This window comes from Talpa occidentalis, unplaced genomic scaffold (genome assembly GCF_014898055.3).
Source record: "Talpa occidentalis isolate TD23 unplaced genomic scaffold, MPIMG_talOcc4v2.1 talOcc4.3, whole genome shotgun sequence".
NCBI classification, from domain to species: Eukaryota; Metazoa; Chordata; class Mammalia; order Eulipotyphla; family Talpidae; genus Talpa; species Talpa occidentalis.
In genome coordinates, this window is record NW_023603184.1 from 40,553,094 (window position 1) to 40,567,694 (window position 14,601).

At 53.3% G+C, this 14,601-nt stretch overlaps 1 protein-coding gene across 2 annotated transcripts in view; it reads left to right on the top strand.

The window, feature by feature from the left end:
• The first annotated feature begins 743 nt into the window (after nt 1-743).
• Nucleotides 744-14,601, top strand: part of DGAT2 (diacylglycerol O-acyltransferase 2) — a 31,454-nt gene continuing 17,596 nt past the window's right edge. The window contains exon 1 of one of the 2 annotated variants that reach the window (XM_037522984.2): nt 744-916. In XM_037522984.2, the coding sequence (XP_037378881.1) occupies nt 796-916 (121 nt within the window). In that variant the 5' untranslated portion in view covers nt 744-795. The remainder of the gene's footprint in view (nt 917-14,601) is intronic. The other variant, XM_037522985.2, reaches the window with a different exon arrangement.

Consider the following 14,601-nt stretch of genomic DNA (forward strand, 5'->3'; position numbering starts at 1 on the left):
GCACCGCCGCCACAGGCTCCCGCACGCAAGCATCCCCGGGGCGGGCCTCCGGGAGGGGCTGGCAGGACTTGCTCCCCAGCATTCAGCAGTGCGCACAGGTGTTTTTTAAAAACCCGTGGCAAGACAGGGGCAGCCTGGGAGACTTAGGATCCTGGCCCTAAGCTAACCAATCCCATCACCAAGGTGGCCCTGAGCATCTCCGGCCAAACGAAAGGCACAGCAGCCCCCACGCGCCCTCTGCCTGCGCCGCACGTGCTAGCTTTCCCCGCCCGCGCCCAGCCGCCGGCCAGACCATCCCTGCCGGGAGGGTGGCGGGCGCCCCAGGGAGCCGCGGGAGCAACGGGGCGCGCCCCTTGCTGGGGGGGTTCGAGCCCCGCGCGCCGCCTGCACGCCAGGTAACGCGCGCACAGCGGGGTTCCCCGCGCCGCCAGCCCCGTGCCCGGCCGAGCCCCCGCGCTTCCCCCGCCCCCAGAGGGCGGGGCCGGCCGCGGGTTGGAACGCCCCGCCCCTCCCGCGTCGCCCCGCCCCTCCCGCGTCGCCCCGCCCCGTTGTGAGGTTATAAAGCGGCGCGCTCCGCAGCCGGCACGGTGGCAGCCGCCGGGCCACGCGCAGGGCAGCAGCTCCGGCCGCCGCGGGCCGCCCGCCGCCTGCTGCCGCTGCCGTAGCCGCCCCGCGTCGGCGTGGTCCGCGGGCTCCCGTGCGCGGCGCTAGGCCCGGCCCCGGAGGCCGGGGCATGGGCCAGGGGCGCGGGCTGAGGCGGCTTCCCGCAGGGCTGTGACCCGGGCCGGCCTCAGCATGAAGACCCTCATAGCCGCCTACTCCGGGGTCCTGCGAGGTGAGCGTCGGGCTCAGGCTGAGCAGAGAGAGAGCCCGAAAGGAGGATCGATGCTGTCCCGTGAAGGGTCCAGGCTCTGGGGTGAGGACTCCTGAAGGGTCTGCAGGGCCCGTGGGGGCGCTCCCCTTGGGGTCGTGAAGCTGCAGGGTTTTCAGAGAAATGATGTGAAGGAGTCCCAGGCAGGCGGGAGTGGTGCTCTGATGAGGGTTCTTTGCTCCAGGTCTGGTCCCTGGGCAGGTTGAAGTTTTCTTATTGGGAATCTCCTCCCTCTGTCCCGCCACCCCCCATCATCTGGGTCTGGGATGAGGGAAGAGTAATTATTACCTAGCCTGATCCGAGCAGCTTGGCGTGGTAGTCAAGTCTGGAGTCATTCTCCCCTCTGGCACGCATCAATTTTTGTGATCTGTCACATCACTTTCCTTCCTCCAGCTTGTTTTTCTCATCTGTGAAATGGGGGTGCTACCATCCACCCTTCTCAATAATTAGGGATATTGGAGAACTTCTCTCTGGCACTTAACATTAGCAGGGGCCCCTGGCAGCTGCCTCCCCTGTCCCTCACCAGGAGGAGTAAGCTGCAAGAGACCCAGAGACCGGATGGGGCAGAGTGACAAGAGTTTTGCAATCCCCTGAAATAGCCACCAGACAGGAACCTGTTGGGACAGGTGTGCCCCACTGTCCTGTGCCCCACGCCCAGCCTCCCACCCAGGCTGCAGAGCCCATTCAGCAGCAACTGTGAGCCTAGCACACCTTAAAGGTGGGAGGGGGACTCTGGGTGCCCTCCAGAGACGAACTGGGTCAGTGAATCTGAAGCAGAGGTGAGATGGAGCTCCAGAGCTTTTCCCACATCAGGAAGAGCATCCCTTCCACCACCCCCACACAATTTACAGTTGGAAAAACTGAGGCAGGGGGAGGCATAACTTACTCAAGGTTTCCTTAACAGATACCTTGGCCAGAGGATTAAGTACAAATCTGGGAGACCCCGTGGCATCATCACAGCGCTCCTGCTCTGCATTTCTTGTTTGAAGTCCCCCCACCCCCGAGTCTTTATTCAGCTTGCTGAACCTTTCCCATTTAGGATTTTTCTTTAGTAACTAGCAGTCGCCTACTCTGCCCACCTTCATTATAAAAATAAAACATGTCAATTATTGGAACTTTGAAAAATATAGAAAAACAGAATGAAAATTAAAGTGCTAGCAAATCTACTATCCAGAGGCAGTTTCCTGTTGGCATTTTACTATATTTCTTTATAATTTTATTTGTGCATAGTCATATAAAGTTGGGGGCATGCTGTAGCTATAGTTCCAAATCCGGTTTTCTCCCTCTTAATGTTACATCATATTTCCTTCTGTTGCTCAAAATCGCTCATTATATTCTAGTGACTGCAAGGTAACCGCTTTGGAGTTAGCTCTCGGTTGAGCCAGTTGCTAGTACGGGTGTTCGTCCCTGTCGAAACTGCTCCTTGCCCTTGGAGAGATAGCAAGCTGCTCACTGTCTCAGGGGCTGGCAGCTTGAGCTACGCCAAGTCCCTGCTAACCTCTGACAGACTGGTCTCTCACTGAGAGTGCTTTGATGCCCATTACAGAGTAAGTGACTTGCCTACGTTCATGCTTTGAAAAATTCTTTTGTATCTCCAGGTAATTGGGTAGGCATGCTCTTTGTGGTGGGCCTTCTGGAGAGCCCCTTCCCCCGCTCGTGTTGTCCATAGGCTGTGAGCTCCGGCTTCCAGGCGCCTGCGACCCTGGCTCTCACATATTTGACCTAGAGTTTGTTTTTCAGGGGGGCTTCTAGCAAATGATTTTATTCATCATTTACTATTACATGAGGAGCACCCCCATGTTGTGACAGGTCTTGGAAATTTTTTTTTAATTGGCTGCATGGACTTCTGTTATGGGATGTGGCAATGACTGGTATGAAATGCAAGCCAGTTACTTTAGCGCCCTGATTTTATTTTGTGAAAGACTGGGAGGGGTAGGGGAGGGTGCAGAAGAAAAAATTTACGTTATCTACGCATCTCCATTAGACCTGATTTCTACATCCTTGGTCTTGAAGACACTCCCTGGTGGCTTGGTTTGCCTCTGTGAATAAGATTCCACCTTGGTGAGGTGGTGAACACCCTTGTCAGTGGCGGTATGCAAGGAGAGACCATGGATTCCTTGAAGGGAAGTCCTGTGATGGGTGAGAGATTGAAATAGATACCTGGGTGTCTGGTTTGGGCCGAAAGGAAAGGCTAGCAGTGGGAACATGGGTAGGGGGTGTATGCAGGGGGATGGTGGAGGTCTGTGTTGATGTCGTCTAGTCTCTGAAGACTGTCATGTGCCGGGCATGAAGGCTGCAGAGTTAGTCACATTTGCATCCCTGCCTTTGCCTCTAGACACAGGCTGTTAGGTCAGAATCTTCTGACACCTGCCTGTATCCCCAGGGTTCAGTACAGAGCCCAGCATGAAATAAGGGCAGCCCCAATAAAATATCAGCTGATTTGTTCTATGTGACGCCAAACAACCAAGTCAGGAATGTGGTGGGGTTGCGGAGTGGTGGTGGGGGGACGAGGAGGCCGTTGGCAGTGTTAATGTAATGTAACAGCCTGAAACAGCTGTTGATGACTGTGATCGGCTGGATTTTGGTGGGAATGGGGCACCCCATCACTGGGGTATGCTGGCAGGGGCTTGGTAGGTGTGAAACTTAGAGGCTAGATAGTTGGGGGGTAGCTCTGGAACTGAGGGTAGTGGTCACCTAGCCCAGTCATAAATCAGAGGATTAGCATATCCTCTCGTGTTCCCCTCTGCCTCCCCCACACCACTTCCCCACTCCCCAGGTACTGCACCCTCAGAGGTATTAATGTGGGCTCCCCTGGGCTGGGAAAGAAGGGCCAAGAGTAATATTTTATTAGTGGCTGGGTGACTCAGTGACCAGTGTGGAAATCCTGCTCCACCTCCATCCTCCCACTCCAGATTTCAGCAGCAAGTACTTGAGTCATAAAATCATAACTATCAGTTAGCACTGGATCCCACCCAGCCCTCACATTTTAATGGGAACATTGGGGACCCAAGCGAGAGGGGGCTGCAGGGTAACCAAAGCCGGCGCCAGAGCCCAGATCCACCTTCCATTCTATGCCTTGCCAAAAGACAGACAAGTGAGAGCAAAGTGAATACCCGAGAGAAGTGTGGTGAGGCCTTGGAGGGAGCACTCAAGGCTCTTACTGGCCATTGTAGCTGCTCCGTGATTTCCTGAATGAGTGACAGTTACCCCCAATATCCATGGTGGGGGTGACCTATCACCCTTTGCTATACTTTTTAAGGAAGCCTTCCCCAGATTACCCCGGTGTATAGAGATTCCATGAGCCGCCCCCCTGCCCCCCCACCCCGAGCTTTGACTGCCAAGTGACTGCTAGTTGCCCCTCATCATACGTCAAATCTTCTAGATGCTGCTTTATGGCCATGAAGCGCCACATGGGCAGTCCCCCTGCCTCTCAGCCTCATCTGCTGGGGCCTGGGCTTCAGCATCCCACCAATTCAGTCCTAGCTTAGGGCCTTTTTTTGTGTGCTGCCTTTCTGCTGAATCTTTCCATGACTGGCTTCTGATCATTCAGTCTCCTCTCAAGCCACCCCATCTGGAGAGCTTCCCCCTAGTTGACACATCTTATTTTATTTTTTATAGCCCTTATCATTGCCTAAATCATGTGTATATATCTGCCCAAGCAATTGCCTCTATAAGAATGTCAGCCCCTTGGCAACAGGGACCTTGCCTTGCTTTCTCAGGATAGTGTCCCCCAGCCTCTAGCTCAGTGCCTGGCATGTAGTAGGTGCTCAGTAAATATTTGTTGATAAATAAATCATTAATGGACCTCAGTCCTCCTGAGTGCTGCCCTGTTCGTGGCAGGAAACCCTGTTTTAAACTGCACTGTGATCCTTCAGTTTTTCTTCAGGTGTCCTTTTTGCCCACCTCAGCTGAATGCTAAGAATGCAGCTGTCCCTAAGCTGGAGACACCCAGAGTCTCACAAGCAGCTGGCTTTGGGGCTCAGTGCCAAGCAGGAAGAGCCGATCTCCCTCTGTTCCCCCTGTTCGGTTGTAGGACTTGAACGCCAGAGAGCAGGGGCCCTAACAGGCCTCCCTCTGGCCCTGGCTGGGTAGCCGACTTCTCTTCTGGGATTTCACTCCCCCTATATGGAAAATAGGATCATAAATCTCAGAATTCTCATGGGTGTGAATATTCAAGTTAACTTAAGTGGAAAGTGCTTTGTAAGCTAACTTGCGACGCTCATGTTAGTCCTTGTCATTCATCCCGTGTGACATGTGCAACTCTCCCCACACAGGGCGAGAGGGGAGGGCACACTACTCTGGAGCAGGCAGGAGGGCGTCATCAAGGTGGGAACTCAGGCCCTTCCCTTATGGATGAAGCATTTCTGGGTGTCAGGCCCTGTGCTACACACACCAGTCCCCCAGTCCCGGTTCCCACCTTTGAGGAAGTGAGACGAGGGGATGTGCACAGGATGACAATGCAGAGTGCTCCATGCAGGGACAGGGAAGGAAGCACAAGGAACTGAGGCAGCCTAGAGGTGAGGGTAAGGCAGCTGAGCCATCCTGCAGTCAGGAACGCCTTCCTGGAAGATATGACATTCAACTTGGATCTTGTGATGTCAATAGGTGTTTGCAAGGCAAGCAAGAACTTTCAGGTTGAGGGAATATAAATAGAGGTAAGAGATGTGTGTGAGAAGGACAGTCTAGCTTTAGGTCCTCTAGGAGACCAATCTGGGCTAAGGTCCTGGTGGGCTGAGGGAGAGACAGCATGCTGTTTCCAGGCCTGCGGTACCTGCACCTGGGGGATATGAGAGCTCCTGGGAAGGGAGTGTGATGCAGCAGTCTTCCGGACCCCCAGCACTACTGACACCTCTTGGGCACGGAGCTGCTGCTGGCAGATTTGAGGGCCTGGGATCTGTCCAGCCCCTGCTCTGTGACTAAGCAGTTGTGCATCTCAGCAAGTCTCTAGCCCTTCCTGATTTTCAGTCTCCTCATCTGTATGAGAAGAGCATCTGCCAGGCTATTGTACAGATTCAAGAAAGCTGAACCTTCAGACCCTCTGGGCATATCAACAAAGGCAGGAAAAATGAATTCCTTACATTACTAGAACAGATTTAGTCGTCCTGAGCAATGACCAGCGGCCTAACTCTGCTTCCCCTGTGACCGTGGAAGATCCTGCCCACTGATGCAGTGAAGGGAGCTGGATAAGCAGCCTCTGTGGGTTCAGAAATGTGATTCCAGTACTGCCCCTGCCAGTTGAACAATCATGAGTGTCAGTCTCCTCCTCATGCTTGTCCTCAGCCTGCCCTTGTGAAAATGGGCTCACATCCTGCTTGGGGCCCAGTCCACACTTGCTCATCTGTTGTGATGAGACTCCTTGGTGACATGTTTGTAAGCTAGTGGTGTTGCCATGGGAGCCCTTCCCACTGTAGTTGGGAGCTATTTTTTTTTTTTAATGTGTCAGGAGGTGGTTATGGGGAAACTGGCCTCTGGGGTCCTCAGCAGTCCCATCGAGGGGCCTGGTTGCAGCTCCAGTATCAGGAACTTGGCCTTCCATGTGCCCCACTTCTTTGATCTTACCTCCCAGGACTCTACCCTAGTTCATGAAAACCAAATATTTGACAAGCCAGGTTTCTGGAGTGGCCCATGGAGGGGCAGGTTATCCCTTTAGGAGGATCTTTCATGGATAAAATTATTAGTAGATTCTAGCAGTACGCAGAAGCCCCACGGTACCAGGACCTCAGGTTTTAGCTAAACCAACTCCAACCCAAATGCCCTAATGGGGAAACTGAGACATAGAGAAGGGAGGAGGCCCAGGTTGTAGCAAATCTATGGCTTCCCGCCAGGCCCCTGTGCAGGAGGCTGGAGGACCAACCAGCAGAAATCCACTGAGCCCAGGCAGGTCCCGCTGGTCAGGTGAGGAGCACGCCCTCCACAGCTCTGTGTTGGCTTCCCAATGGTTTGGCTTCTCTTTTGTGCCAGATATCCCAATGGGCTCTGCTTTAGGACACCTACCTTGCAAAACAGAACACTTAAAGGGGGTGATTATTAGTCTTTCCAGAGCGTTTGCCCATGTATTAGGACCCCGTGAATGGCTGGCTGGGTGCCTTGGGTCCTTTAGTTGCCATGTTGATGAAGGGAGTGGGAGGAATGTGTGGCAACTTTCTTAGCCTTCAGGGTTGGGGCCAGGACTCCTGGCATGCCCAATCCTTCGTGGCTCCCTCTCCACTTCTCAACTCAACGCAGACACTCACACAGTCTCTCTGCTCCAGCTGGGCTGAACTGCTTACAATTAATCTCTCAAACGTGTACTCTCTCCCTTCTATGCTTTTGCCATTGCCTTTGTGCAGGGTACTTAGAAAGTGCTTGTTGAATGGATGTTAATGTTTGGGCTCCACCCTTCTCTCCTGCCCTGTGAGCTTCTGCCGTCACCCCAGCCTTTTACCTTGACTCCTCCAGCCGAAGGAGACCTGTCTTCCCTGATGCCTGAGAAAGTTCCATTTGACCCTCTGTCACGGCCCAGGTCAGAGGGTTGGATTTGTCTGTTTTTACCCGGGCCCCATCTTCATCTCAGTCCCCATCTTCATCTCAGTCCCCTCAAGCATCCATTGTTCGGCAGACATTGACAGGACCTTCACTCTGTACCTAGCCCCATCTGGGCAGAGGAACTCTGATGAACAAGACATGGTCCCTGCAAACAAAAAATACTCTTTCCCATAATGAGAAGGAGTGGGAGCATATGGCGCGGAGAGAAGAGGCTTCCTTTAGAAGGCCTCATCCTGGAAGGGTGAGGAATGTCCCCCGGCAGCCCCCTCGGTGCCTGGTAGATGCCTGGTATGAGTTAACTGACCAGACTCAACCTGAGGTGACAGGACTCTGCCTGGGGGGCCTACCAGCAGGTCCAGGAGTGTGGTCAGGTCTGTCTGAGTGAGCCAGTGAGTGTGGTCACATGCTTTGGTAAGGTACAGCATGTGAAAAGCTTGCAGGAGCCCAGCCCCAAACTGGACTCTAGACAGCACATGTCACCGTCCAGAGCCAGGACTGACCCTCTCACCGTCATTTGTGTGCGCTCCCTCTGAGCAGTGCCCAGGAGGCCTGGGGCAGAGCTTGTTTCTGCTCCTAAAGAAGTGACATCTCCTTGGGGCTTGGCCTAGCTTCCTGGGCCTCCCTGGGGTTGGAAGGGGCTGCCAGGGTCAAGGTGTCCATGCCTTTACCTCTCTGCAGACTGGCACTCAGCCCTTTTGGAGTAACATGGAGTGACTTCCTCACAGTCCACTTGGAAGCTGGTGCCTCAGGGCAGAGCGTTGGTCCTGGTAGTCCCACATGTGGCAGCCTTGGGGGCACATGATACCGTTCACATCTCTGCGACCTCCCTGCATCTTTCTGGCTCCCTAAAAAACCAGACACTCCAGGACTCGTCTCCATAAGTTGTTTAGATTCCTTACAACAATCCCGAATCATAACTACCAAGGACACTGAGTCTCAGGGGAAATAACTTTCAGGATCTCATAGCAGGTAGGAGCTGGAGCCTGGGTTTGTATGCTCTCTGCTGATAGCGCGCTCCTGCCACATGTGGTTGGGCAGGGGTGACTAGAGGCATTAACAGGAGAGGACACCTAGGCTCCCTTGATAATTACCCAGCTTTCAAGAAGCTCTTTACTTTTTACAAACTTCTTGCCTATATATTTTCTCATTTAATTCTCAATAATTTGGTGAGGTAGATATTAGTACAAATGAGGAAACTGAGGCTTGCACAGGAAGTGACTCACTAAGACTGCACTTCCTGCAAGTCAGGGTCAGGCACTCCTGATGCCCAGCTTTCTGTGCTCTGCAATGTCCCCAAGCCGGCGCGTCCCCCCAGATGCCAGTGGTGCAGTTGGGTGGAGGAAGCGGTGTGGGCCCCAGAGGCATGAGTTGGGGCTGCCACTAGGTCCCCTGCCTCACTGTGGGGGCCGCCTTGCCTAGTGCCTCCTCCCCTTGCCTAGTGCCTCCTCCTCCTCTTGCCCCTCCGTCCAGCTCTCATTACCCCAATTATTTTTTTCATAGTTCTCATTGCTGCCTGACATTACATGAGATATTTACCTATAAGTGCTTTTATCTCTCCTTCTGCAGGATTTAAGTCTCCTAACAGGTGAGACCACCTGCTCTGTTCATTGCTATTTCCCCTGTTGCTGTCTGGTGCCGGATACCTCCTCAGTGCTCTGTGCTTCAAGTCTTATCCCTCCCCACCGGCCTTCTCCAGGAAAACACTTTTGGTTACTCAAGCCCTTCCTCACATCTCTGTTCTCAGCTTCTGTTTTGGGTAAATGTGAACCCCCATTCCTGGATTGATGAACATTCCATGCGTGGGTCTCCTTCTGAGTCTCTTCTCAGGCATGTTCCCCCAAGCACAGTGCTCACTTTCCTCCTCTTACCCCCAGATCTTGTCTTCCAGGCCTTGGAGCCTTCACTGCCACCCTCTTTTCATAACACAAATCTCATGTCCATGTACCTCTTGAAAATTTTGCCAGCTCGTTACAAATAACCCTTCTCGCTTTGGTTGATGGTAAGGTGCAGTGTTGGCAGTGACCGTTCAATCATCCCACAATGCCAAATGTACCTTAGGTACATTTTTTTTTTTTTTTTCATTTAGTTCCCCCAACAACCCTGTGAGGATTTTTAGCCTCATCTGACAAATAAGAAAATTTGAAGCTGAAACAGGTTAAGTCACCTGATCAAGGTCACAGCCACGCCCAGGCAGAACCAGCCCTATCTCAGAGTCAGGTGATTGGGACTCAGACCCTGCCCCCCTCAGCATGTGCCAAAGGGAGCCCAGGAAACCCTGGTTTTGTCAGCTGCTGGTGCGGCCTCTCTGGACACTCTGCTATCAGATGTTGGGCAAGGAGACACACCCATATCCACCCCCACCCCCGAGTAGGGCCCCAGGGCTGAGGGGTGTAAGGCCCCTGGGACTATTCAAGCTGCTCTGGTTTTGCCTTGCAGTAAGTAGCTCCACTTGTTGAGAAGCATGGTTGGGGGTTCACGTTCCTTGCATAGCCAGTATGCAGGAGAAGATTCCACTAGACTTGGGCATGATACAGGGCACAGCAGGCAGCCCTCCCTTAGCCAGGGGTGTGTTCCTGAAGTCAGGGTGTGTACCTGCTTGTGTTGTGGGGACCAGTCTCCCTGGCATGGCATTGTGGAAGTGATGAAGGATGCAGAGCCCAAATGCCTGCGTTGAGTCCTGACTCCCCTCACCCTGTCCTCGAGCGAGTAGTTTAACCTCTTTTGGCTTCATCTTGCCTTGTGTCCTTCATGTGAAATTCGCCCGTCCCTGCCTCTGCCTTCCCAGGGAAGCCCTTTATATGCATGGAGGGAAGGGGCTCCTTTCTACTGCTCTGGGGCTCTGTGGCGGCTCCCCTTTTCCACCCTCCCCACTCTCAGACCACATGAGCTGTGTAAAGTAAATGGTGCTGGGAGCGGCTATTTGAATGGGCACTTGGGACCCTTTCTTCACGGGACTAGTTGGCTCATTCTATGACCTGTCTCGTTTCCCTCCATGAGAAAATGACATGCCGGTAGTGTTCTGTTCCCATCATCAGTGGTGGAACTGGGCATGTTCAGTCTAGCTTGGGCATCTAGGCCATCCCTGGCTCTGAGGTTTATGGGTTTGTTCACTCATGCAGTAAACCTCTGTGAGTGAGCCCCCTGTCTCCCCAGGCCCCATGCAGGCCTCTGGGTGCATAGATGAATCAGGTACCAGCCCTGGCACCCAAGAGGCACTGGCAGGAGATGATAACTAAGTCAACTGACCCTGGCTACAGTGGCATCAGTGTTGAGAGGGTGTGCAGAATGCCAAGAGAGGCCATGGGAGGGATGGTGAAGGAACAGGGCAGCTGGGACTGGATTAGGTGCCAAGGCACTCTGTTGGCCCCAATAAGGACAGGGAGCATCAGGCCCAGTATAGTAGTGGCTGTATCTCATTACAGCATTTGCATCCACGCCAGCTTCTGCTGGACTCTCCTAGCTGCAGCCGGGGTGGCAGCAGCCAGGGGCTGCCCAATTAACCCTCACTTCCCATCTGCCAGCCAACTATACCCAAGCTGTTGCAAGGTCGCAGACCTTAGGTGATGTCCTCCAGAAGGTAGATACTGGAGTCCAAGCTGTCAGTGAGTTCATCCTCCCTGCCCCTGTTTTATGGATGGGGCAGCTGAAGCCTAGAGAGGTGATGAGACTTGGCCAAGGTGACTGAGGAATCAGCGGTAGAACTGGGACTCGAACCCCAAAGACTGCTTAACCTAATACATAAGTGCCTGCTCCCAGACTGCCCCTCCCTCTGTCCCCTCTAACCTCCCACAGGTTTCTTTGGAGGTGGGAGAGGAGAGAGAAAGTATTTAGAGGGACCTGCAGCATAGGGGCAGAATGCAGACTTGGAACTTGGACATGAATTGAGTCCAACTCTACCCCACTCTGGTCGAGTGACCTTGGTTGGCCATGTCACTTAGCTGAACCTTTTTTTATCACCATCAGAATGCAGTGATGATGCCAGACTCACAGGCCAGTTGAGGAGTCAGCGCCTGTGGAAATGCTGGGGTCCCAAACTTCATTGACCTTGTGGGCAGCCTGCAGGCAGGAGGCAGGGGCTCAAGGAACAGCAGCACAGAGACCTGTTCTTCCTCTCATTCCGCAAACCTTCCTGAGCGTGTACTCTGGGCCAGGCCCTGGCAGGCCCCGGGAGTCCATCGTGGATCAGACCCCAGCCTACCCCCGGGGTAACTCCTGGGGGCATGGAGAATGGCCTTGTATCAGTACCAGCAGTTAGCACAAGGCTGTGGGAGCCCCGAGGGAGGATACCATTTCTCCCGTTTTTCCAGTTCTGCTTCACATTAGGTTCTTTCCATGGGTGTGGGTATAGTAAGGTAGCCTCTGGCAGTGCAGGCTTGCATGGGCCCTAGAGTTTATTATCCCAGAGAAGGGAAGACCTCTCTCCAAAGGCTTGCATTATCTGGATTTTGAAGGATGTGCTATTTTATCATTCAGGATCATCTGGCAGAGGAGGCAAAGAGGGGTTTTCTAGGCAGAGCAATGGGGCCATAGGGAGCTTACACCGGGGCTAAGACTCAACACTGGGCTGGGCCAGCTTGCTGGCTGGGTTCTGGGTCAACCAGGTTGGGGATAGCCTGGTCAGGGAACCCCGAGCCTATGAACAGGAGTGGCCACTCCCTTTAAGCAGGCCTCGTTGACTCAGATGGAAACATCTGCCACTCTTCAGCACACCAAGCATTTCCCACTTAGTTGCTGAGCAGGTTGAGGGAAGTAGGGAGGACAAGGCAGAAAGAGACCAGACTGAGTGGGGTGGGAAAGCCGGATTCCGGCCAGCTTACCATGCGGCTGTGTGAGTCCCCAGGCCTGGATAAGAGGGCGGGGGTTCAGCAAGACCCCGGTACTTGTTTTTGTGCTCTGACCCTATCCAATTCAAGCGCTCTAGAATAAGCTGAACAGATGGATTTAGGTTAGCAGGAGAGAGAATTTTTAGGTCTTTTCAGTTCCAAAGTGAGATATGTCTCCAACATGGAATTACCACACACGCTCCACGGAGCTGGAGTGCTCCACAGAGTGAGTGGAACCAGTTGGCCCTACCCAAAGGCAGCGTCTGGACAGCCAACCTTTTCTTTGCCACTACTCAAGCTATTGGCCTTGGCTACCGGTTGAAGTAGAAAGTAGTCAAAGTAGACCAGGTCTGAGGCCCTTTGGGCCATTACCTTTTTTCCCCCCTGCTCAACAGAGGAGAAATCCCCTAGCACCACCCTCTCCATCCCCCACCTCTCTCCTCACTTGTCCTGAGACTTTGGACTGAGGATCTTGCTAAATGCAGATTTTGCAGATTTTGATTTGTTGGATCCAGGCTGGAGCCAGAGGTCCTGCATTTCTGAACAGCTCCTAGGCCACACTTTGAGTAGGAGGGTGCTAGAGTACATTCTGTGTTCTCTACAGCCAGGGCCCCCAGCCTGCCCCGGATCCAGAGCAGGGACTGGCCTACCCCTAGCTGCACGGCCCCTCCCCCTTACTTCATCCCGCTCAGCTGCTGGACTTGGCAGGCCAGCATCAGGGGTTCAGGCCCACACTTGGGCCTCACTTCTGTACCCCATGTAATCACCCAGGCCTTTCCCCACTTCGGGATAGATTTACCAGACCCTGAGCACAACCCATCCTTGCACCTGCTATCAGGGAAAGGAGAGGTGCTCTGAGCAGGGGTAAGGAATCCTAGGTTCCAACCCTGGCTCTACTGCCTACCACCTGTGTAACCTGGGCAAGTCAGTGCTCTTTCCCACTCTCCTTGCCAGATCTATGCTAGATCCCAGAGGGGTCCAGGCCTATATATATACTAGATCCCACCCAGGGCTCCAGGATGGCTCTTGGGCAAGTATGGAGGTAGATGGTGGGAGGTGCCTGTGATGATATGATTTTCATGTAGAAGGTGAGGGAGTAGTTATGAGGTTGGAATGCCTCTGTGGTCCAGCCTCTTTATTAGCCTTTGTGAGTTCACGTACTGCCACCTCCAGCCAATTACGCCTGTGGAGTGTTAGATGCTACTGAGCACCCACTATAAGCCATGCCCTGGGGATGGGGCACTGAGCCTGTGTTCTTGCCTGGGCTTATATGGTGGGTGGAACTTAGTTCCAAGCCAGTGTCTGACTCTTCTGCTCCCCTCCCTTTGCTTCATCAGGCCAAGTAAAGGGGCCAGCACCAGTGTGTCTGTCCACCTTGAGGCCTGGTGTTATCTCCCTGCCTTCTAAAAGTCAAAACAATTGTTAACTTTCAACTGATGAGGGTTATGTCCCTTTCTAAGCTCTGCTGTGACCTTGTTGCTCTACAGATTTTGGAGAAATGCGAAGGCTTGAGTGTAATTCCCTAAACCCCTCTCCCAGCAGTAGGCCAGGTAAAAGGTCATGAGACCCTCAAGGACAAGATTACAACTAAGTCATTGGTGCTCTGGACCTTGCAGAGGGCATGGTGTGAAGGAACACTGGACCAGCACATCGTAGGCACTCAGTGAAAATGTGCTGAGCAGAGACATCAGTTGGAGCTCATCCGATGAACAGTGGAAGAGATATAGCTGTGACCAAAATGAGCAGTGATTGGGACTACAAATAGATACTTTTAAAATCAATTAATATTAGTGAGTGTCGAAGTGGCCCTCTTCTTGGGTCCAGCTGCCCAAAGGACTGGGGTGTAGCTGAGGAATCTCATCCATGCCCTTTGCTTTTCCCCAGGCTTCCTGGCCTGGCTGCCCATCAGCGGCTGGAGCCCAGCATCACCTGGGGGCACAGCCACAGCTAATTAAATGCGACGTCATGTCCTAATTTCCAAGTTTGCCACTTGTTTAGTAGTGAACATAACTGCAGTCTCTGTCCTCCCGAAGTTTGCAAGTCACTGAGCCCTTTGAGGTGGGGGGGCAAAGGTTCTCCCTGCTTGCTCTCTGGACCCCAAGCTTTGGGCACTGAAATGAGTGAAAATAAAATATAAACTCCTCTGATGGTGGCAGAGGTGGATGTGGGAGGTGGGGTCAACTGGACTCGACTCTCTGGGGAAGGGTATCGTTCCTGGGGCTAAGCGGAGCCAGGCAGGGACTGGGGGTGCTCAAAGTACACTTAGAGAAAAAAACATTGCAAATTGGAAGTTGAACCTCTGTCCTTGGCCTCACAGACACAGATAGCAAAGATTAAATATTTGCCCTGGATCCAGATAAAGGATGGGGACAGGAGTTTGAT